General features: G+C 36.3%; 1 protein-coding gene across 2 annotated transcripts in view; it reads right to left on the bottom strand.

Annotated features, from left to right (window-relative positions):
• The window catches only part of ATP8B (ATPase phospholipid transporting 8B), a 432,938-nt gene that overhangs the window by 2,746 nt on the left and 404,220 nt on the right, over window positions 1–25,972 (bottom strand). For both annotated transcript variants that reach the window (XM_071593620.1, XM_071593621.1), the window contains 7 exons: window positions 25,449–25,588; window positions 17,890–18,018; window positions 15,817–16,040; window positions 9,629–9,854; window positions 9,137–9,240; window positions 5,406–5,537; window positions 3,554–3,702 (listed from right to left, as the gene is read on the bottom strand). In XM_071593620.1, the coding sequence (XP_071449721.1) occupies window positions 3,554–3,702; window positions 5,406–5,537; window positions 9,137–9,240; window positions 9,629–9,854; window positions 15,817–16,040; window positions 17,890–18,018; window positions 25,449–25,588 (1,104 nt within the window). The remainder of the gene's footprint in view (window positions 1–3,553; window positions 3,703–5,405; window positions 5,538–9,136; window positions 9,241–9,628; window positions 9,855–15,816; window positions 16,041–17,889; window positions 18,019–25,448; window positions 25,589–25,972) is intronic.

Raw genomic sequence — 25,972 nt, 5'->3', positions numbered from 1 at the left:
CCTAAAAACTATTAATGGCTATAGTTATAAAAAAATTAAATTCCTAAATCTATCATCAGTTCTTCCTACTGTTGAAGCTTAAATTAAGTAGTGGTGTAAACTATTCTTCTATAGTTCCCTTGTTTATGTATTTCATTCACTGGGAAGACCATATTGCAATCATGTTCTTCATAAAGCTCAAAATATTCCAGGTTTGATTACCAACCTACCATTTAACTTTTCTTCTGCTAAATTCCCTTTTTCATCTAAGCTATTCTGCTTATTCTCCATAGATTTTGGATGGTCCCTCATGACTGTTTATTTCTAACATTATAGAAACTTCATATTTCTTTCTTCATTTTTCCACAACATTTTCCCTGTCTTCATGCAGTCCAAAAAACCTTTCTTCCTTCTACTTTCATGCCATTTTCCCTTCTATCACAGTCTTCAACATACCACTTCCTTTAAATATTTCCTTCATTCTCTTTCTCTGCTTTTTTTAGAATTACCCCAACAACTTCCTCCCTTCACCTGCCCTATTTAAAATGAGCATTTGTCTTCCTCTGTCAAATATTTTCTCTATTCTCAATCACAAGAACATCTCAAAAGCTTCCAATCTAAACTCATTTTCTTGCTTCAAAGATATCAAGTCTCACATCCATAAAGCATGATGTCCCACATTCAAGTCTTTGTTTTGCCCATTACACATATTATTGAAATGAAGAGGTCTTTGGTCTCCAAGTGGGTTGGGAAGTCTAACATGTTTCTATGGCTGACTCAGCATCATCTCCCAAGTGAAGTCAGAGCAGGCCTTCTAAAATGTGTTTCACTTCTCTAAAGCCCTATTGGAGACTAAATCTCTTCAGCCCAGCATTAAAGAGGGTAAAACTAATTTCATATCACATATTCTTCACTTTATCCATCAATTCATCCTAAATTTTAGCAACAGACCTATTTAAATATGCATGCAGTACTTCCAATTTCTGCAAAGGATTATTATTTTTTCCTCTCATCTTTTAGATGTATTCAACCCCTTTTTCCTCAGGAACCAATGTTTTCTGCATGAATATCTATCATTTCTGTTGATACAGCCCAGAAAGTCACAGCTTAAAGATTTGCATGTCAGTACCTGGTCCCAGAGTTTATTTTTCTCTTCTTCCATTCACTGCTTTCTCAACATAAACATTCATAATAATAGGTAGAAATGTGTATCCTTTCAATGACCAGCTGTTAACCAGTCAATGAGGATCCACCAGCAATGTACATTCCTGACATCCACCAAAAATTACATATTGTAAATAATACCTACTCCTTATCTTACTTTTCTTCTTTTTGGCTGCTACCTACTGATCCTAATTTGATCACTGCCATTTGCTCTTCAAAGAGTCTGAAAATCGATCTTCTAACACTATATTCAGCTCCTATTTACTACCTTGATCAAAAATTTCCCGGAATTTATTCAGAAAATTAAAAATACAAGTTTATTCATCTAAATCTATATTGTCCCCTTCAAAGTAATCCCCATCGACTGCAACACACTTATGCCAGCGCTTGATCCAATCCTCGAAACATTTTTTATAATCGGTTTTCGGTATGTCCATCAGTGCTTCCTGCGATTTTTCCATTACTTCCTCTCGGCTGCTAAAACGCGTTCCCCGTAATGGTTTTTTAACTCGATTGAACAGAAAGAAGTCACAGGGAGCCAAATCAGGTGAATTCGGTGGCTGTTGGATGGTATTTGTTGCATTTTTCGTCAAAAAATTACGAATAATGATAGCACTGTGCAACGGTGCGTTATCATGGTGCAAAATCCACGAGTTTTCTGCCCACATTTCTGGTCTCTTTCGGCGAATTGCTTCACGCAAACGTCTCATAACGCCCAAATAATACTCTTTGTTTACTGTCTGGCCTTCTGGCAAAAATTCATGATGCACTACACCGTTGTAATCCATGAAAACCGTCAGCATTGCCTTCTTTTTTGACTGAAAACGACGTGGTTTTTTTGGTCTCGGCTCATTTGGTGAACGCCATTCACTTGCCTGATGTCTGGATTGCGTGTCGTACTCATAAACCCACGTCTCGTCTCCAGTAATGATCCTTTTGATGAATGTGGGATCGGATTCAGCCTCGCAAATCATGTCTTTTTGCGACGTCAACACGGTCTCTTTTTTGCATGAAATTGAGGTCTTTTGGCACCAACTTTGCTGCTACACGACGGAAACCCAAATCATTAACCACAATGTCTTGGGCGGATCCATAGGCAATGTTCAAGTCCTCCGCTATTTCTCTGATGGTTAATTTGCGGTTATTGACCAACATTTCTTTTACTTTATCAATTTTTTCACCGACTTTCGATGTCGATGGTCTGCCACTGCGTTCATCATCTTCGATTGACTCACGACCACTTCTGAACCGCTCGTGCCACTGGTAAACGACCGTTTTTTTTAGAGAATCGTTGCCGAAACACTTTTCCAACATTTCCAACGTCCGTGCGCCACTAAATCCGTTTTTTACGCAAAATTTAATACAAGTTCGTTGTTGCAAATTTAAATCCATTTCTGCAATTGTAAAAAATCGCCAACACACACAGAGATAGATGTACTCTTGGCTACGTAACTTTTGCAAATGTCAAGTTATGACACTAAGATTTAAAGGGAATATCAACAACAGATGTACCAATTTAACAAAAAAAAACAGAACTCAAATCGGAACGATGGGAGCGCCACACGGTGGTTATTCCGGGAACTTTTTGATCAAGGTAGTATTTATAGACATTCAATGTTCTCTTCCAATTAGCAATTAGAAATGACTTTTTCAAATTCACAAATGTATTCAATGAAAGTGTAGTGGGAATTTTCTTCTCAACAAGAACTCAGAGCTAAAACAAGAGTCAGGATAATTTTTTTCGGTAGTAATTGTCTTCATCTAAAAAATTCTTCTGCCCTCCGTTTCATTCTTTGGTAAATAATCATTACAGAGTTTCTGGCATAAGGTTAATTGATCTAATATTGCTATATATACTCATCTGCCTTCTCCACTCAACATATCAGGAATATTTAAGATTTATGAAATTACTTTTTTGGTGTATTCTCAATAGCAAGCAACATCAGCCTCCATGGTCTACTTTGTCTCCTCCAAATTGATTTAATCAATGAATTAGATCTTGTTTCTAGCTATATAAATAAATGGCATCACCTGACTTAAGCTTTGAATTCCAAAGTCCAGTAATACAGTCCAGCATTTCATAAACAGTAAATTTTCTTTCATATTCAATAACTTTTTAAAGACATTATTTAGAGATGTCTTTTTTGTTTTTCCTTGCATTTAAAATGGTTTTATAGATAAAATATCTCAAATATTTATGCAACTAAAACAAGTTGTGCTTTTTAAGTCTCACATCACAAAGTGATTTGGTAAGTAAATGATTATAGGAACCAATAGTGCTTTCCTTACATAAAATCCACAAACCTCATCCTTTGGATTATCAGCTGGGCAGCCTGATCAGCTGGATAAGGTAGGTGAATAAAATCCATTTAAAACATAAAAATTGACATTTGTTTTCCAAATAAATTACCTGAGAGATGCAAGTCGCTGTTTCAGTCTGACCCTGTCAGATAATGTAGGTCTAACATCTACAAAATAAAATCTCCACGCTAGAACTGGAAGCATCAAGATGATCACTGTGAGTAGCGTTGTAAACCAAAAAGTGGCACCACTCATTGCCTAAAAGCAAAAAAAATTGAGCTATTAATATCAGTATCCTCTTTAGAAAAAAATCAAATGCATGCATTATCCAGCATAGCATAGATAGTACGAATGTCAAGGGACGCAAATTTCAGTCAAACAGTATTCCAATTCATAGCAGTTATCTGCCCACAGTAATTAATACTTTCTTGCAAAAATTTTAATTAATCAATCGTAAGAAAAGCATGCTTGTATTATTACATACAAAAAACTTATGACTGCACATGCCCCTAGGATAAAAACCAAGAAACATAAAATGCATCCAGTTAAGCTGATATTAAAAATTAGAAATGCCTGTATTGTTGCCAAAATTGCTTTACTTGAGAATCATAATACATGCAAACAAGCTTACTAGAACACACTAAATCATAATGGGAATATTAATAATATATATACCTACTACTAAAGCATAATATGCTTCTTGGGAATTTAGTGATATCATGAAAAAGCTTCAACAGTTAGCAAGCAGTCATCAGGCATTGTTTCAATGGTTTATAGACTATCTTCAATTTTTTTACCTGCTACCAAAATAAATTAAAGAAATCTAAACATGCTTCCTATAAAAATGAAGTTTTACAGTGTACTTCACCAGTGGTAATCCAAATAGTTATCATAACTATTAGGAGGAGAGGCTTGATTTCATAATAATACATTAAACCCCACTAATTTGGAAATGGCTCAACAAGATGTCAGTCAATCAAGATCAGGGGATTTGAAGGTGGTCATCAGACACAAAAGAGATGGCAGTGATATCAGTGATAAATGGCCTGGAGTACAGGGATGATTTCAAAATTTCATATGACCAACATCTCTACATGTAGTCAATATTAAATGGTGGATGTAGCCAAAATAAGCACAACACCATAGACACTTTTCGAGAGGGTTATGAGATGATGGTCAAGGCATTTATTAATTTACCAACTTTATTGGGGCAAGATTGAAACTTCAAAGTCCCCTCTTCCGCCTAACCCCTATACATTATGTTGAAGACAATTACAAACACCCAAGCCCTAGGGTAACCGAAAACCCATCTAGGTGGGAATCAAACCCATGACCTCTGGGTTGGCAGGTGAAGATGTTACCCCACTGCCACAAGGGACAACCATTGTGCTGAGAAAAGAATGAGTGATAAAAGAATGAAGACAGGATGATCTGCATAAATGCAAGGTGGGTACCTGTATGACTCATGATATGTTAATTGATGGCATTAATCTGGAAACTTTTATAATTCAAATTATATCTCTCTCCTATTACCTTCATGTGATGAAATTTAACTCCAATGAATTTTCTAAAACAAAGTCACTTCTGAAGTAGATCATTTTGTATATGCATTCAGTGTGTTGACTTATGAACTAAAAATACCTATAATACATACTAGTATCATAACACAAAATGGCATTTTGAATTAAAATGCATAGTCTTAAGGATTTTAAATACATGCACTGTATCTTTTAAATAAAAGTAAATATTTATTACTTTCTACAGATTTTACGGTTATTATGTACTTCTTTATAAAAATAAATAAGTCAATAAATACATCTAATTACTATTCAAAGTTGGTATTGATTTTCTAAGTTTCACCTGGATGAATAATCACTAGAAATATATGATTTTAGTCTATACGCTTGTAACTACCAATTAAAATAATTACCTAGTCTTTTTAATAATTAAAAGAGTCTTACCTTGGTCAGTGATCCAACATAACTTCCTCCTACAACATGATTATAAAAGAACTGAAGTATGAAGTATGAGATAAGTGATCCCCAAATTGTAATATGGTTCACAAATGTCCAGTAGGAGGTATCTAGAGCTATCTGCAAGAGAATCACATCAAGAAAGGCATTAAATTTCAATAACAACAGCCACTTTTCTATTATATTTTTACTAAAATAGTATTATAGTAAGAAGGCAGGAAAGATGGATGCAGAGAATCCTGATTGGCATGGGATGTTGAAAGCTGTGATAGAGGAGAGAAAGATAGGTAAAAGAAGAAGGGGCAGGGATAAAATAACTGATGTTAAACGGAATGAATGGAGCAGGGAAGAATGAGGAGTGGAAGAAACGTTTGTTATAGGGCTGGGTATTGGATCATATTTCGATAGGAGTGGCAAGGAAATTGTCACTGTACCATTTAGTAGCTTGTGCCTATGCAAAACCTACCTTAAATAGTAGATTACTGATAATATTTATTAAGTGTAAAGTGTAAATATTCCAGTTATAAAGATTGACTTCAATAACCTGGCGATGCTTATATAGAGTCCATTAAAGTCCCATTCTAAAATTTTCCTAAATTGCTCTAGGTAAGGGTGAAGTATCAGTCATATTTTTTTGAAAAGAGGAAATACATAATTTTAGTCAATGCATAATTTAAGTATTCTGTAAACACAGTGTCTCCCGATGCAACACTAGGATTTTTCAAGTAAAGCAAGGATATTGTCCTGGATTGAAGCTAATTCATTTATAAGGGGAAGTTGTTTTTCATGTAATCCAAAATTAACCTTTTTAGGACTATGAATACATTGGAGCTTAGAGGAGCCCTCAGTGCTACCTACACATACACACTTTCACATCTCTCATTTCTTACTCAATGTTCTCTTATATTCACAACAATCTTGGTAGATAGTGTTTGCATTTACTTTGCAATCTGACTCTGTGCTTTGCAAAATATGTACATTATTAGTAGCCTACTGTTCAGGTAGATTTTAATTAGCGAAAGACTGAACACCACTGTATTTTTTAGCATCTTACATGAAAACACTAAAGGTGTATACCTTTAATAAAGTAGCATTTAAGGTTTATGGAAATGCACATTAATTGGAACGAATGGTGGCCTATTAGATAGTTCTGAAATCATAACCGGATAAGTTGGGTTCAATTCCAGGCATTGCTCTTGGGCACCAAGAGCTACATCCATGCTGTGATATTTTTAATGCATCCCTAATCATTCTGGGAATTCATAGGTGGCACAGGGAATAGAACTGGTTCCCAAAATGTGAGAATTATGCAAGTCATTTAGCTTAGTTTTAGATGATACCCATCTAAACAATTAAGCCAACCTTCAGGTTGATTAATGTGGTGTAAAAATGGTATTTTAGCTCTCCCTTGCACACATATTTAGAAGGAAAACCTTTTTTTGTCATACGACTTATAGAAACCCTTTATTAAATGCCTTGTTGATTCTATTCTTGTGTGCACATACTCATTTCATTTTGCCCTTTTCTCTATTGAAGAGTGGCAAACAATTCTGAAAAAAAGTTTGGGTAATCTGACAAGAATTCAGTGGTATAGCCACGGAGATATGGCTGCAGAGGCAAATCAAATTACCATCCATCAAACTGTCATTAGCAGTATCCTGTACCCCATTAAAATTCCTTACTGACACCATACAGTCATTTGCTAGCCAAATAGACTTTGCTAATGGAGGTATGGTTACATAAAATTTCAACAGCTTAAAGAAGAGTTCCATAGTTTAAATGAAAACTTATCAACCTTCAAAAATTGTTGCCTTAATAATTTCCAGAAAAACCTGACATAAGAAATCAAATAGAATAATTGTTAGAGAATTATATAATGTAATAGCAGTTAAAATCAATTAAATTTAATGTAACAGTAATTCTATAATTTCCTCGATTGAGATTCACAGTCTCACATATCTTCCTGCACAGCTCTACAAAATAAAGAGTACCTACCTATAAAAGTTAGTTAAAAAGTCCATTATTCATTAGACTGCTATCCAAGATTTCTAAAAAGTCAGTGTTATCATCATATAAAACCTAACTTTACATAACAGTAGTATTGATTGTAGCCAACATGAGTTGTGTGCCAATCCCTCCAGCAAAATCACTACAGCAGAACAGCATTCTAGTTAAATTGCAAGTTTGTATCCTACAAAGTCATGTATACATAAGTATAAATTTTTGAAAGTGATGAGAAGGCCATGGGAAAGATGTATAACATGACTTTTGAGGGAGGTTGGAGTTGAGGAGAGAGTAAGACTGCAAACGAGAAGAGGGGATGTTGTGTTGCACCTGCTGATGACTTTGGAAAGGAATAAACCTATCGGTGAGCAAGGCCTGTAGAAAGCAGGGCTGAAGATAGAAACTTGAAATCTTTTAGGTGGTAAAAAAATGTCATCATCATGGTTTCCAGTTCATAAATTTCCTAACATAGAGTCTTTGAGTCCTGCATAAAATGACAATATTAAAGATAATTAATAACAAAAGTCAGCAGTTATTGGATATAGGTGGTGTTGGAGCTTGGAGATTGAGTGGGCAACTGTCCCCCTGGACCCCTTATTCCAATGCCACTCAAGGTGAGACTTAATCAGAGATGAGGACTGCAGAAATCTCAGAGTTTGGTGCTACCTTTCAATGCCAGAGGACTGGGCTCTCTGCTGAGGGCTGATTATCTGTAAGCTGAAAAGCAGATAACCAGCTGTCAGAGAACTGGTTATCTACTTTTGGGAGCAAGGAAATCAATGCTGGCAATTAGCTGTTGTAGTGCACTTGTGTGCACTGATGTAATATGTGTACTTAATCGTGGATAAATGTCCTAATAAATGAGAATGCTTCTAGCATCATTTCATCAATAAATGTTGTTCCATGTATGCAATACTTTTAGATCATCATTTAAGTTCTAAGGCCAACTGATTTTTTTCTTAGGACTGAAGGTTGATGCAAATACATGATTTGAGCTTAAAATACTGAGTTAAAAACGACAAAAGAATGGAAAAGAGGGCAAACAAGTAATTAAGGGATGATCAGTTTCGGTCCAGGAAGAGAAGAGATACTTGCAATGCCATTGCACTGATGAGGTTCAATGATACAAATAAGGAATCACGGCACATTTGTTTGCTTTATGGATTTCAAAAAGGCATCCAGCAGAGTAAATGGGGCAGAATTAATGAATGCATCATAGAAGACAGGAATAGACTGGAGGGATATTTGATTAAGCCAAAATCTCTAATTGCCTCAGGCTACACAGATGGCATGCTTTTCAACACATACACAGGGGCAATGATAAAAAGAGGCACGGGAAGAGCTGGGGGTAGGAATCAAGTTGGTGGGAAATCAATAAACTCAAAATTTCCAGTTGGAAATATCGCAGTACAGCTGTTCAGGTGCCGGAATTATGTCATCCGAATTACAGTATAGTGCACGCCATTCCAAGAGCATAAATAGTTACATTATAATTGACTAAATATTTAATGATCATACCAAACACATATCCAGCATTTGTAATTTGGCTTAGAGTGGCTGTTTTTTCATGAAAATCAGGAAAAACTTTACATTCAATAGGGTTTATGAAACACTGCTTACACAAAATGAAACAGAAGTATGATTAAGCGAAAAACTAATGGAAATGTGAAATATGTAACATGTAATTCATCTGTGGAATGAAAATAATAGCTCACCTGAGCAGTAACAACTATCACCAAGATAGTAGCAACCACACTTCCAAAGAGCATATGATCTGATAGAATATGTCCATCTGGAGAAACTCCATCTTTATATGTGCCTAATGAAAAATGGAACAAGAATAATAAAAAGGACACAAGAAGGTTATATGCAATAATATTCATTGAGAAATTCCAAAGAAACTGCGGGAGATGCCGCAACAGTAACTTTTAACGGAGTCATCCGCTAATGTGCATTTTAATGCAACAATTTCAGAGCGTAAAAATCATTCGCCTTGACTGGGACTCGAACCCAGATCCCTCAATATCCGGTCGAGTGCTTTAGCCACTTAAGCTACCGAGGCGTCCTCTTAAACTCTGAAATTTATTGAGTTTCATTGAGTTTCGCATTGAGTCCAGTTCCAAAAATAAGTGAAAATGCAAGTGCCCCCTTCACAAGATTAGTTTCACTATGTAATCAACAACATAAAAATACTTTCAATTACTCACCATATGGAATACAAAACAAGACACAGGATGTGAAGAATCCATGCAATGCACTTCTTAGGAATTCCTTCAAGTTGAAAAGAAGGTTTTTATGTCCTGGAGAGTATAGTTTTGGATAGCTCAAGCTATTTCGATCATTCACATCTTGATCAAAAACTCCAAGTGCTAACACAGGCAATGAGGTATAGCAAAGGTTGTAGACGGAAATGAACATTGGGTCAAACACAGTCTGAAAATATAAGATAATCCAGCAATTAACCACAATAATCAAAACTTCATATTATTTCATATAAATAATTTATTTACAAATAAATGCAATTATATTTATTGAATTCAATATGCTTTTGCTTGCAAAACCAAAATGGCAGGAAGGACTGAGATAGAATCAATAACACCATCACAAAAACCTCAAGCAATTTTTGAACCTTTTCTTCCCGGAATGTTTTAGTGTTCTAACAAAAATATCGAAAATAGGAAGAAACTGATCAAATTATAGTCTTCAGATTTTATGGACTAAAAATTAGGTATGTAACTATCATTGCCTCTTAAATTAAAATGTATTATTTTTTTATTCCCCTTTATTCATTCCCAAAAAATCTTGGGGATGCACTTTAATTTTATGACTAGTACACAATCATCACTCCACTTTTGATTCCTATCAGGAATTAGGAAAATATACATAAGTTCAAAAATTCCATGCATCCAATATTACAAACACTACACTTGTATATAAAGTATGCATAAAATTTATTATTTGGAACACACGTTCAATATAATAGTAGCATGATTTATGGTTTCAAAACTGGATAGCTACATTATGTATGTAGTGAGCTGAAAATGCCACGGGCACTTAAGCTAGTCTTGGTAAGTTAGGATGTCGCAAATCAAAACTTTGCATATCTATCATTGCTCCCAGTTTCAAATGGGTAATTGATCTTTGATGTACACATCAACAATGCCCTGCTATTTAATTTTTTCCAGTAAATTTGAAAAAATTACAGATTAGATTAAATTAAGAATGTGATGGTCATTTGTCATTGTGACAATTTTTATTTTTCCATACATAATTTGCATATCTTTTTTTTATTTTAAAACAAAGAGATGAAAAATATATATAGATACAAGGGGGAGCATTCAGCCTACACTCCTCTGAAGAAAGAAAGGAAAAAATAATGTAAAAAACAAAGATAAAAAAAACCTTGGTAGAAAAAGAAAATTACTGATGATAATAAAATGGCAAAATCTATTTTAGAAAATAAAATGATTAGTTAAAAATGTCACAGGGCAAACACAGTGTGCTTAGATAGTCAATCCTCCAATGAGTCTGTTGCTACAGTTTGGCAGAATGTAAAACATGTTTTCTAGTATTTGCAGGGTACAAAGAAATACAGCCTTCAATGCAGGAAAACAGGGGAAGAAGTAGTGATATTATTATTTCTCACCTGCCTCACCCAATCATGCTTGTAGGGAGAAGGTCTAATGGAGAAAACTAGATTGGCTTAGAAATTTCCCGAAGAAGGGACGTGATTATAATTCTGAAATTCTAACATTTGTATTTACACAAGCAGATAGATCTACTAAAGATTTTATTGTGGTATTTCCTGCAGTTTCTACCAAATTAGGGGAGCAAATGGTTTGATAAGAGGATGGGGCTGACTGAAAAGATCCTTGATAAATACAAAGGAATAAACTCTAACTACAAGTATCAAAAGTATAAAAGCATGCCTGAATAAATTTTACGAGTCAGACAAAAGCAAAGGAAGTATCTAGGAAAGGATAGGACCTCATGGAAAAAATTAGTATATGGGAGTAAGTTAAATGTGATAACTTAAGAACAGTCTTTTTAACTTGGCTTTTCCCATAATGGAATGCACTGAAGGGTAGGCATATCCCATTCCATTTTCATAAATTTTCTCACATGCAATCTGATGAAATTCATACAATCAGTGAGGTTTGTAGATGATGATGCTTTACTTAGTCAGTCAAGGGGTTACAGTCATTGCTGAGCATATTCGAATATCTATGTGGTAGGTATGGGATGAAGATCAATGTAAATAAAACTAAGGCTTTGAGATTTTTAAGCAGGAAGAGGGAAAATTTTAAAATAGAAGTGCAAAACCTAGAGCAGGTGGAACAGTTTATATATCTCAGAAGTGTTTTGGACCACAAAAGTCAAAGTAGTAGAGACATAAGGAGAAGAATTGCATTAGGCATAGAAGCCTTCACAAGGAGGGAATTGATGAAAGGGATGTTAAGTGTGGATGTTAAGAGAAGGCTCGTTAAAACTTTGATATGGAGTGTAGTTGTGTATGGTGCAGAAACATGGCCATTGAAGCAGGATGATAGGCATATATTGGAGGTTTTTGAAATGTGGGTGAGGAGGGGGATGGAGAAGATGAAGAGGACAAAATGGAAAACAAATGAGTATCCTGGGTATGGTGGGGGCAGACAGGGGATTGACGGGAGAAATCATAAGGAAGCAGGAAAAATTGATGAAAAACATATTGATCGGCAGTGGGATGTTGAGAGGGGAGAATGTTAGGCAATCAAGGAAGGGGCAATAATAAGATGGGGATGTTAGATAGAATGAAGGGAGGAAAGAAGTACACGGAATATAAGAAGGGTTTATTCCAGTGTAGGATGACAGATTGCATTTCCATCAGGTGAGGTATGGAAATGTGTAGTTATTCAGTCTGTGTCCATCCAAAACCTACCTTATATGGTAGAATATCAATAATAATAATATAAATCTTATGGAGTAAAATGGGATTATCACAAATGTTAGTGGCAAAGTAAGTTCATTCATACAAGCGGATGGGTGATCCTGTATGAATGTCATGGAATGGACAGGGAATTATATAGATCTCAAGAGCAAAAACGAACACATGAAAAAATTATGACTATGATGGGAGCAAAGGGGATTTTAAAAGATTGGAAAGAATAGTTTTGCAGGAGAGAGCATAGGTGTCGAAAAAACCTTGAAAATAACAGCCAAATTCACTTAGTGATTTATGATAAATATTTATATTCTTATAGGAATGGTATCTTGAAAAAATGTCCGTAAGTATGAGACAGTACAGTATGTGTTAGCCATATGTCATCATAGAGTGTAAGCACACACAATGAAAACATTCTAGATCTCATTAGGCATTAAAATTCTAGACAAATAGTGTAATGTCAGGTATCATTCTCTGGAATATACATTCTCTTCATCTAACAATAAATTGGCCCAATTTTCATTGATTTTTAATCAGTTGTTCCAACAAAAATAGTATCCTTGTTACTACATGCAAAACATGAAACAAAATATTTAACGTTGAGAGTATATGGGCCCTAGTGGGTAAAGTTTTCCTTAATAATAAGAGCACATCAATTCCAGGTAAATTAATATCCTTGCACTGAAGTGTCACTAGAGGTGCTATTACAATGGCTGCAGGAAAAAAATTTACTACTAAATGCAAAAAAACAGTTAACTGGGTATTAATAATAATGACCTACAGTCAAATATTTCTGTAGAAATATGAAACCAATTGATTTCTGAGTTGAAACATACCAATTTATTGAGTTTAGAAATAAACAACAAGTTAAGCTGGAGGTCCCAAATGGAAAAATGCAGTAAAAAATTATGCTCAGCCCTATTCCTTTTAAAAAATCTTCCCGACTATTGTAATGCAAAAGTACTAATCCCAGTATACTGTGGTATATTTGAGTCCATAGGTCAATATGGCATCATTTGCTGGGGGAGCATCGCACATGGACACATTTATAGAATACTCACCCTTTAAAAACGTGCATTACGGGTTATATTTCAACTAAACACTAGAAAATCCAGCAGGGAGTATTTCAAATGTCACAAAATCATGACCATTCCCTCTATATCTATGCATAATGCGATTCTGTTTGCCTGCACCAAAACCCCTCCTCTGGTCAGAAATAAGGATGTTCACAAGTACGACACCAGGGGTAAGGATAATCTTTATAATGGACATTGCCGAGTAGCAGTACTACAAAAACCACAGAAGTTTCCGCAAAACAGCTCTTTAATTGACTTCCTGAAGAGCTAAAACAAACACTTCTCCAAGAAAATAAATTTTTTTTAAATGTTAAAAGACTTTTTTGTAAATAATGTTTTTATAATGTCCAAGAATACATAGAAAGAGCCAATGCAGGGAAATCTGTTTTTAAAATCTTTAATACCCACCACTATGTAAATCAAATCCATCGATATGTGTATGAATTCATATATATGTAAATCTATGCACCTGTAAATTTGATTGAATCTTGAATCCATAATTGAACCCATACAAATATGTATTGTTCTCTGGTGAATGAATCTATCTATCTACCAAAAACTATATTTACAGCATATCTTTTTCCATAGTATTAATTTCAAACAGTTGTAAAGAGACTTAAGGTCATTTCACCATCAAAGAATTGAAAAGATGTTATACAATGCTCAATACTCTCAACATTCTTATCAGGAATACCACATGAAATTGCTGTTATGAGTTCCATTTTCAAGAGTGAATTCCATCTCTCATCAACTTAAAAATTAGATCATTGCAGAAATCAAAAAACTAATTACAAATAAAGTATAGCACACTCTTTTGTCTGAGATTTGAGATCTATTACCTTCTGCTTTAGTTTCCAAGCATAGAAATATTATTTTCAGCCTTGATGATAGAATTTTAAAAGTCTGATACCAAGAAAGTTCCACACACACATTAAAGAAAGGGTCCAATAAAAAGTTGACAGTTCCTTATCCATAGGAAAAATTAATTCACACTGAAGTATGTCAAAACAGATAACAAAATCTTATTTTGCATCTGATCTGGGGTCTAATAAAAATTTGACTACTCATCTATAGGGAAAAATAACTCACACTGAACTATGCCCCAAAAGCCAATAACCACCTCTTATTTTGCACATGCTCTGAGAAGTCATGAGTGTAGCTATGATTAAGCACTTTTCATTTATTATCAATTTCATGGACCCAAGTAAGGATGGAAAGATTATTCTAATGTAAACCATTACTGTCAAAAGTTTTCCCTACCCTCAGATCAGAGATGCTGCCATTTCAGGTAAGGTACCTAATCAAAGAATCTGACCACACAAGAGGCACATGGCTGATTGAATTGAAATATTTTCAGAATTGACAAGGATGAGTGCACAGAAGTAAAAAAGTACACACTTTCAATGCATGGCATTCATCAGTGCATCATCCTTCATTTCTAGTCCTACATGCTGTAGAAGCATCTTTGCATCTTTCTGTTCCTTTCAAACAGTTAATATTTGTTGGTATGGAACTCCAATATTCTTCCCACCTATCCATTACATCTAAAGTTTTCAGAAAGTTCAAGTTGTATAAATGGCCACACGTGGTGGAAAATTTCACCATTAACTCCAATGAAAAACACCTCTACCATTAACTCATGTGAATAATCCAAATTGCAGTAGACCAGCAGGAAAGGTAGTAGATTGAAAATTATTCCTGATATAATCTATTAAGGCTCTCTGTTGTTAGTACATCTGAGTACCTGGAATTGATCTGCATTCCTTATTAAGGAGAATTTTTATTTACTAGGGCCCAAGGCTATGTGCATTATAGTAAAAATATTGTTTAATATTTTGCCTGTTATGGCAGGGACAATATTTATGTAGGCACAAATTATTAAGCTTTGTGATATACTTTATATACTATATGGCCTTTTCTTTCAGTTTTCAAGCCAAAAATAGCAATTACATTTTTTATAAGCATCTAAATAAAAATCACAGGCACAAATTTAAACAAGATACTATAGTAAGGACCAAACAAATTAAATGCCAATCGGGTGGAAATAAAAAGGTGAGGAAAAGTAAAATTGAGGAAATTCCCAATTTCATTTTTCATTCGAATGCTCCCATGAGGACTTAGCTGAAATAAACAAAGAGTGTCTCTTACTGATGAAAATTTACAATGAGAGAATGCAAAATCAAAAGAACAAATAACCGGGAAACTTCACTCTCGTCAATATCAGAACATTGCAAACCACAAGGCTAAGATAATAAATTTATATGGCTTTCTTAATTAATAAGCCTACCATGGAATGCTAGATAATTTTTCACATACCACGGTACAAATTATTGAATTACAAAGTTGAGCTAAATTTGAGCCAACCTTAATATTATCCAACAATGATAAATAGGATCACCTGGGCACTGAATCCGCAGAAGAAGGCAAACCAAAAATGGCATAAAGTGAATGCAAAATTCTTGTAGAAGAAATAACGAAGAAACTTGCACATCCTGTAGTATGACCAGCGTCCATGTACAAGAAGCAACCTCTCCAGGAAACGGAATTGTGGAAGGCTGTAGTCTGATGCCAAAACTGCTTGCATACCTTCCTGCCCACTTATGCCAACCCCTATGTGAGCAGCTAAAAGATTAAGAATGTATTAATTACAATTTCCTCATGAATGCACCCAATTAAAAATAATTGTTCATGCCATATACATATGTTTATGTATAATTTCTTAAATTACTTCTTAGGCTGTAAAAAATGCATTGAACTTGAGTTTTAATGCATGATATAGAATGAATATCACATGATATAGAAAATTAAAAATTTTTATTTTTACTTGAATGACTAAATATTGATTTTTTTGCTTGGAAGTTAAAGTAGGCAACTGGTGTTCCATGATGAAATATTTTATTTTTTTATGCTTTTTTTTATTATTTATTAAACTTATAATCCCTGTTTATATTTGCCATTAAACAATGGATATCAAAATTTTTGTCATCATTTAAGTCCTGTTTAACTTCAGCTCTAAGCTTAGAACTAACATATAAAAACAATGGGAAGTATTTACTTTAAGCACACATTGGTTCACAGTTAAACTAAATCAAATCAGTCAATCTAATCAAAAACACAAACAAAATTATATAAGGTTTTACTTAGCAAAATTAATAAACACTAAACCTTGATAAAAATGTACTGCATGGCAAAATACCCATAAACAAAACTACCCATAAATAATCTCTGCTATCAGTCGCCTCCCCTAATAACTAAAACCAACACAATGACCTAATACCTCAATGTTAGTCATGATATGCAATAATTAGATGGCTATAAGCTAGATTCCATTTCCTCCCTCCCAAAAGTAGACAATCAGATGAAACCACAGTAAGAGAGAGCAGGTCCTCTGGGTTTAACAAACAAGGGCATATGATTCAGTGTGAGAGGCCCTTTCAGGGATCCTAAGAATCCCAATTCTTAACCCACTCTGGCACAACACTCTCAACTTCCATAGAGCCACATTAAGGCCACTGAACTCTCATATACTTGCAAGCATTCAGAGCAGAGAGCCTCATCCAAACCTGCATGCATCACTGAGGGTTTATGTGACAAATATTCAATGTTTTAAAATTATTTGTTGCTGCCAAATTCAGAAATATTTTCTTTTTTACAATCATTCTGAAGGAAATGTAAATAAAGTCCAAATGCTTGCTTAAGCATTTCTCATGGGCAATCTTTCAAATCACATTAATATGGAGCAATACTAATTCATTCAACTCATCATAGCCAAATTGAATGGTTATAAGTTATGCAAGTAAATTATTGAATGTAGCATATAAAATATAGGAAATAAAGGTTCCTCTTCCAATGCCCAAAGGGATTGTAACAACTACTACCACTGGTCAAGAGAACAGTTCTAATGCAGAGTTTAGGGGTAGAGTTTTATGCTCCTAAGGGGCTCTTGAGAAAATCAAAGGTGAGCAGACTATCAATTTTGGCATACACCTTATTACTGATGCTGTTATACTTTGCCATTCATTTGTACATTTGTCAATGTACAACCAGTAAAATCAATTCCATTCAAGGCATTCCACTATGTATTTCACAATTATAACATTGTTACACTAAGCAAATCAGTTGAGAACCTTGAGCATAAACATTTGAAAACTCGAGATTCATAAGGATAACGGGAAATAATTTCGTTTCCATGAATTTTTAACAATTAATTAATAATGTTTAAAAATGTTTTAATTCAGCATTACATCTAGTATTGAGCAGTATGTGAGACTTGGTTATATTGTACCAAGCATCTAATATTGAGAAAAAATTAATATTTCATATTTTATAAATAGGGTAATATTTTGATCCATCAATCTCATATAAACAACTAATCTCATTTTGGAGCTAAGCTGGAATTACATTTATCTGCAATTTACACTTTGAATTACAATAAGCCACAATTTAACTACAATGAGCTGTAGTATCTTACCCTTTATCATAGATACATCATTTGCACCATCACCGATTGCCAATGTGGCAGCTTTTTTGTATTTCTTGATGATCTCTACCACCATGGCCTTCTGAAGAGGTGTTACTCGGCAGCAAATGACTGATTTACCTGTAATCATAAATTACCAATTGAAATAATCATTTGCTGATTAATCACTTTCATTACACTTAAATAGTAATATTAAATGAAGTACTTAGAGAATTTATTTTGGCAAATTCAGTTTGGAGATGTTAATTGCAAAAGAAAAGGAGAATACTGAAAGGTTATAGCAATTCAATGAAAAATTTATCCTAAAATAGTTTTGTGAAAAAAATGTTTGGCACATTCATGTGGATGTTCATCTATTTGGAGCAAGATGGTCAAAGAGGTAGGGACATGAGAGGAAAGATTGATTGAATTAGGCAAAGTATGTTGGAGTTGATAACAGGGACATAGACCGAGGATGTAAGAGAGGATTAGAGAAAATTTTGATATGGAGCATGGTTTTGTACTTTGCTGAAACATGTTTATTAAAGAAAGATGATAGGTGCGGATTGGAGGCTTTTGATATGTGATTGTGGAGAAAGGAGGAATAGGCAAAAGGAATGGAGAGGAAATCAAATGGAAAAAGTACTAGCCATGGTATGGGAGGAGAGATAGAGAGATGTTTGGAGAAATAGAGAGGCTTTAGAATGGTGAGATTTCATATAATTTTGAGTTTAAGGAATCTAAATTTAAGGTTTTTATCGCATAGGTTTATATTCATACATGAAGAGTGGCCGAGGCCATGAAAATATGTGAATTGAAGGTTTATATAAATATTGCATCTGCAAATTCAACAATTTACCATACTGCTCATCACAAAACACAACGGCCATATATTTTCAGTGTATGATGCCGCAAAATTTGTGACACAGTACTGCATAGCAGGGAGAAGAAGAACTGAGGGACTGTAAGCCTATATAATATGGGAACCAAACCCTTTTACTTTTGATGATTTGCTTTTCAGTTGAGACAAAACCAGGCACCAGATGATGGAAAGATACTTTTTCAAGCAGTCATACTGGCAGTAAATAAAAATGGTTCTTGAGCTAACCTATGCCTAACCTAACCATACTAAAAAGCCTTTGTCCCTCATTTTCTAAGGATTTTTAAAGATTAAAAATCCAATTCTCAAAACTGTCTCCTGCACAGTGCCATGATCTTCTGTGATAGTTGCAGAAAGAAGACTTTTGCACATTAATGAAGGAATTATGGAGAGGGTGGCATAGTTAATTTTTGCAAAGATATTAATATTAAGTATTTAGAATTGTATGCATTGCATTGGTATCATATTGCTGTATTCATAATCTGTAAAATACAACTGCATTGACACAATGTTCCTCATATGTATTTAATTCAAATGCAACAGTATTACAGTGAGAAAACAAAGCCATAAAATTGAAAAAAGCACCCATTTGGACAATTAATTTAATAGGAACACTTTTGAAACAATATAAATGACTGTACAGGTGCAAGTACCATGCACACCATGCACGATACACTCCCTATTTTTAAGCATTGAAATGCATGAAAACATTTGAAATAAGAAAAAGTTGAAAGAAATGATAACTTTTAGTGGAAGTAAAAGCAGTGATTTTAACTAATCTGTTGTAAAAAACAGAACTTTCAGGTACATTATTACAAATCACTTAATTGACATAAATATTGCCAAAGAATAGTGAAATTCATTATTGCTGCAGTCCAAACAGTTCAAGTCACATCCTTTTCTGTCACAATGTAATGCAAAACCAAATTGTAATTATCCTTTTGTTCACTTGGATAGCATATTTAATGATGAGATAACTGACAGATTTTTTCCAAAAGACATTTTTATCGTCATTAACTCCAAGAAGTGGAAAAGCGCTATTTTTTTAATTATTTGTGCAAGATTTTGGCACATTATAAAATCACCCTGCAGGATAATTACCTATTTCTTCGACCTCGTAGATTATTTTGAGTTTTCCATTTTTCATAAAACCTTGCTGTTTTTCGTACTCATTCATTTTCAAAACTATAAGCGATTGATTGCACAGAGACTGAAAACTTATCAATTTAGCTCATAAAAAATGTGTGTACCAGAAGCCAAGATTCATAGGTGAGGAGTGTCAGAGAATGCTAGCAGGTGCCTGATGGCATGCCATCAAACAATACACAGACCCCCTCCGATATTATTCTTTGCACTCGAGGGATCAGGAGGCAGCGCAGATAGTGAACTCATATTATTCCCATGGCAGAGGGTTTCCAAGAAAAGTAGAGAGCTAAGGGAGGTTATGGAACTCTTATAACACACACACACATTTTTTTTCAGTGGTGATACCTGGGAGAAAAGGTATACATGTGTAGTGTCTTGGAATGAAACGACGTGCTTGAAGGCAGGAGAGAGACTGCCGCCAAAATGGCGGTGCCTTGACTTTCTTTATTTAAACAGTTGACAATCGTTATGCACATAAACAAACACACACGATAATCACTATATACTACATCCCTCCCCAGGAAAATAAAAAAAAATGATAAAAAAAAAGAGGCAATGGGCAAATTTGCTAAAACAACATTTTTTTTTTTTAAACACTCCACTTCTTTTTTGGAATCCTCAACCTCTGAGGATATCGCCTTTGACCACCATCAACATTGTTCTTCACAGTTTCAGTGGAGTCTACCTTCCTGGACTCCCAGTATCCTACTGGTTCAGCATCTTCATTTGAGGACGACACAGGCACTAAGGGAGGCACTGGTGTTGGGGTAGGCACTGACATGGGGGTATGCACTGACGTCTTCACTGCTTCAGGACTGCTAACCTCGTCACACACTGTGTGAGGCCCTTCTGCTACTTTGGCTCTGCCCCTCAACTGATCTATGTGTCTGTGCCAAGTGTGTCCCTGCTCGGTTTGGACATGGTAGTTCCGGGACCCAAGTACTCTTGTCACCGTAGCCTGTACCCAGTCCTTTGAACCACCTCTCCCATAAGCCCTGGCCCACACTTCATCACCCACCCGAAAACGCCTTAACAGTGTCACTCTGGTCTGAGGCATTTCCAACAGTCTCTGTCTGAGAGCTACAGTCTTGCTGACACTAGGTTTGAGGAGAGTCAGGCGAGACCTGAGAAGTCGTCCAAACATCATTTTGCTAGGTGCTTCTCCGGTGACAGTATGGGGACTTATTCTATAATTAAACAAGTACTGTGGTAAGGCAATGTGCAATGGAACCCCTGAATGCAGCAGAGTCTTAATCTTATTTTTAAAACATTTCACAAGATTTTCCGCAGCACCATTAGTGGCTGGATGGTAAGGAGGAGAGAATGTGTGTAAGATTCCGTTCAATTTACAAAAATTTTGAAATTCACCCGATGTGAATGGGGACCCATTATCACTAACGATTTGCTCTGGCAGCCCAAACACAGCAAACAAACCCCGTAAATGACTGATAATTTCCTCAGCCCCACCATTCTTTAACTGCATAACCTCTGGCCATTTTGTTGAACTATCAACCACCACTAGAAATATTTTCTCTAAAAATGGACCAGCCAAATCTATATGTAAACGAACCCATGGTCCCTCAGGTCTATCCCAAGACTTCAGAGGGGCTTTAACGGGCGAAGGCTTATTTACTGCACAGGACTCACACGATCTCACCAATGACTCTAGGGCTTCATCCAAACTAGGCCACCACACGTAAGACCTAGCCAAAGATTTCATTTTAACAATACCTTGGTGGCCAGCATGCAACTCCCTCAACACCAGGGATCTCAACTTTTCTGGGATGATCACCCTATTACCCCACAATAAGCAACCTTGTTCCACGGTTAGCTCATTTTTTCTATGCGAAAACGGTTTATATTCCTCATTAGGTTTGGCTGGCCACCCAAACATGCAAAAATCCAACACTCGACTAAGCAAAGGATCCCTTCGTGTCTCTTGAGAAATACCTTTAGCATTAACTGGAAGGAACTCCTTTTCTCCCAATTCGATATATGAAAAGTCTTTCACTATTTCCTCATCTATCTCTAAAGGTAACTATTAATTAAAAATAGCAATTTTCCACAAAAATAAAATTTAATGCGACCGGTTTCAATGTTACTACATCATCATCAGGTGCTATTGCTATTTTGCTATTGCTATTTGTAAAATTGCTATTTTTAATTAATCATGATATTCCACCATATCACGCCTGAAACGTCTCTTTTTATTTCTAAAGGTAACCTTGAAAGACCGTCAGCTACTATATTATCTGCAGCTTTTATATAGCGGATTTGAAAATCATACCCTTGCAAAACTATTGCCCAGCGCTGCAGTCTGTTTGCTGCCATTTGAGGGATTCCCTTCTTTTCCCCAAAAATGTATAACAGAGGCTTATGATCTGTTCGCAACATAAACTTTCTGCCATACACATACTGGTTAAACTTCCGCACCCCAAACATTATTGCCAAAGCCTCGCGATCAATCTGAGAATAATTTCTCTCAGCTTTACTCAGGGACCTAGATGCAAAGGCAATTGGTCTTTCCTGTCCGTTAGCAAAACGGTGCAGCAAAACTGCCCCAAGTCCAAAGGGAGATGCATCACACTCTAAAATTACAGGGAGAGAAGGGCTGTAGTGTGCTAACACTTTTGCTGAAACAATTGATGCTTTCACAACCTTGAAAGCATCATCGCACTCTCTTGTCCATACAAAATCAGACTCTTTCTGAAGGAGCCTATGCAATGGAGCCAACCGTGATGCTAAATTTGGTAAAAATTTAGAATAATATTCTATCAGTCCCAAAAAGGCTCTCAGCTGCGATACATTTTTGGGTATTGGGGACTTAATAATAGCCTCAATTTTTGACTCAGTTGGATGAAGTCCCTCCTTGTCTATTCGGTGTCCTAAAAATTCTACAGAATCCTTCATAAACATGCACTTTCCTTTATTCACTTTAAATCCTAACTCACTCAGTTTTTGCAGGACCCTTCTTAAATTTTCCACATGCTCCTCATCATTCCTCCCTGTTATAATAATATCATCTTGAAAAGAAGCAGCTCCTTTCAACCCCTGCATAGCCTGATCCATGATTCTTTGGAAAATAGCTGGAGCTGATGCAACCCCAAAAGGCAACCTACAATAGCGAAACAGACCCCTGTGTGTGTTTATCGTACACAACTCTTGAGATTTGTCCTCCAATACCAACTGCTGAAAAGCTTGTGACAAATCAATGGTGGAGAATTTTTCTCCTCCCTGCAGTTTGCAAAAAATTTCCTCCACACGAGGCAAGGGGTATCTTTCCACTTCCAAACTAGGATTAAGAGTAATCTTAAAATCCCCACAGATTCTCACTTTTCCATCATTCTTAGCAACTGGGACTATAGGAGTTGCCCAAGTACTGAATTCTACTGGATACAAGATACCCAACGTAACTAGCCTATCCAACTCTTCATCTACTCGATTTTTGAGAGCAAACGCCAATGCCCTGGGTGCACAATACACAGGTTTAGTGCCCTTCTTTAAACTTAGAGTAACTTTGCCTTTACTGAATGTTCCCAATCCATCATCCCATAATGTGGAGAAATTTTCCAACACACTCTCCACCGTTAAAACACACCCCACAGCCCCTAGATTAAAGAAAGAAAAGCTAAATTGGAAAGTTTTCAACCAATCTCTGCCCAAAATAGGTGGACCTCCATTTCTTACCACAAACAATGGCAACTTATACAAGCTTCCTTGAAAATGAACCTGTACCCATACAATACCCACAGGCCTAATACAGGCGTTAGCGTACGTTCTCAACAAGATATCAGTGCTTTCCAAAAAGACATTCGAAAAGTGTCTTTTATAGCACTCCTCTGATACAGCAGATATGGCCGATCCTGTATCAATCTCCATATCTAACTCTACCTTGTCAACTTTAATAGTTACTTTCCAAAAAGGATTATTAACAGAGCTTTTTAAATTGAACAATCCTGGTAACTCCTCCAAAGTTTTTTTACGCTCCCCTTCCCTAATTTGGTTTTCCAACACATTCCCATCCATACACATCCGTACGCACCCAATGCCTTCAACGAAAGGCTCGTGATGATAAACCTCATGGTACTCACCCAAGCGACCCTGATTGCACATTGCCTTCAAATGCCCTGTACGGCGACAAATATCGCACTTTGCATTTCTAAAACGGCACTCCGCCCTAGCATGACCCTTCCTTCCGCAGCAGTAGCACACTCCGGCGCCAATCTTTCCCGATGCCGCTGGATTCCGATGATTCCGCTGTGGCCGGTTCCCACTCCCGCGGACAGCGACTCTATATACCTCTTGCTCCTCCAGCTGGTCGCCCGCTTCCGACGCGGTATCAGCTTTCACAAAATGGACGCCTACTCCACAGGCGCCGACCCCTGTCACGTGGTCCGCCGATGGCGAGAAAAGGCTGCACGCCGAGGCATTCGCGGCAGCTTTTTCTCGCGCAGCCGCTATCTCCACTGCTCTTTCAAACCCCAGCTCTTCTGTTTCCAAATATAGTGCTCGTACTATATCTCTGTCCCGAAGTCCAAGGATAAATTGATCCCTCAAAGCCCGGTCAAGGAAGGCGCCAAAATTACATCCTCGTGATGCTTTCCTTAGCTCCGTGGCGAACTCTCGGACAGAACTTGTCTTTCCCTGCACGCTTTGGTGGAATTTGTGTGTTTCAGCAATAACGGACAATTTAGGGCTGAAATGTCTTCGTAAAAACTCACACAACTGACCATATGAAGAGCCCGAAGGCTTCTCCGGAGCACACAAATTCCTTAGCACGCCGTAAGCCGATTTCCCCATCGACGACAATAATACGGCCTTCCTTTTTTCCCCATGAGTCTCCTCCCCCATTAAATCGTTCACAATAAAATATTGGTCCAGCCGCTCTTCATACGCATCCCAACTTTCCTCCTCGGGAATAAATTTCTCCATTAAAGCCGGCATCCTCGTCGCCAATTGTAGTGTCTTGGAATGAAACGACGTGCTTGAAGGCAGGAGAGAGACTGCCGCCAAAATGGCGGTGCCTTGACTTTCTTTATTTAAACAGTTGACAATCGTTATGCACATAAACAAACACACACGATAATCACTATATACTACAGTCAGAGAATGCTAGCAGGTGCCTGATGGCATGCCATCAAACAATACACAGACCCCCTCCGATATTATTCTTTGCACTCGAGGGATCAGGAGGCAGCGCAGATAGTGAACTCATATTATTCCCATGGCAGAGGGTTTCCAAGAAAAGTAGAGAGCTAAGGGAGGTTATGGAACTCTTATAACACACACACACATTTTTTTTCAGTGGTGATACCTGGGAGAAAAGGTATACATGGTACACAGGTTAATATAGGGTCTCTTATGGGTCTACCTGAAAACCAAAAATTTATGCTTCCGGGAAACATAAGGCTTCATGAGTGGCTCGCCTCAGACTCTACAGTCATTACATTAACACCTTTCCTGGCCATTTGTTATACCTTCACACCTTTACATCTGCAAAGCATGCAAATAAGCATGGCAATACACACAACACTATGGTACTTACATTGACTGGCAACGTCAAGAAACAGCTGTTCCAACTGTGGATGCAAGGCATGAACAAGTGAATGCCCATTTATCACCAAGGCAAAACCTCCATTACAATCTGAGTCATCTATACTGGAGCCATGATTGAAATCACTTTCACTAGAAGAGAGATGGGATGAAAAACCAAATTAATTGGCATATAACCTACATGCAATGACATTAAAAACAACATATTTGACCCTATTACTACACTAATAAATTACATTATTTGCTTGCAGTGCCTATACTACAGTAAGAGTGCTTTTATATTCCAAGCCTCTACTTTTAATGGATGGGCATTTAAATATTGGGGATGAGATTAACCATACTCAAATGTCTATCTATTGAGAATAGGTGCAATTTTAGAGATTCATTAGATCACTTTCTTTATCATTCAAAAGAAAGGAAGTGCAGGAAAGTAACAGTGTGCTACCTTTTCAAACTGTATTTACTCCAGCTCATCAATGTGAACTTCAAGAGAAAGCTTTTTATCAGGATTAACTA

The sequence above is a fragment of the Hetaerina americana genome, unplaced genomic scaffold (assembly GCF_022747635.1).
Source record: "Hetaerina americana unplaced genomic scaffold, ioHetAmer1.1.p SCAF_6, whole genome shotgun sequence".
NCBI lineage: Eukaryota > Metazoa > Arthropoda > Insecta > Odonata > Calopterygidae > Hetaerina > Hetaerina americana.
Note: the sequence above shows the minus strand (reverse complement) of the source record. Positions and strands in the feature narration are given on the sequence as shown.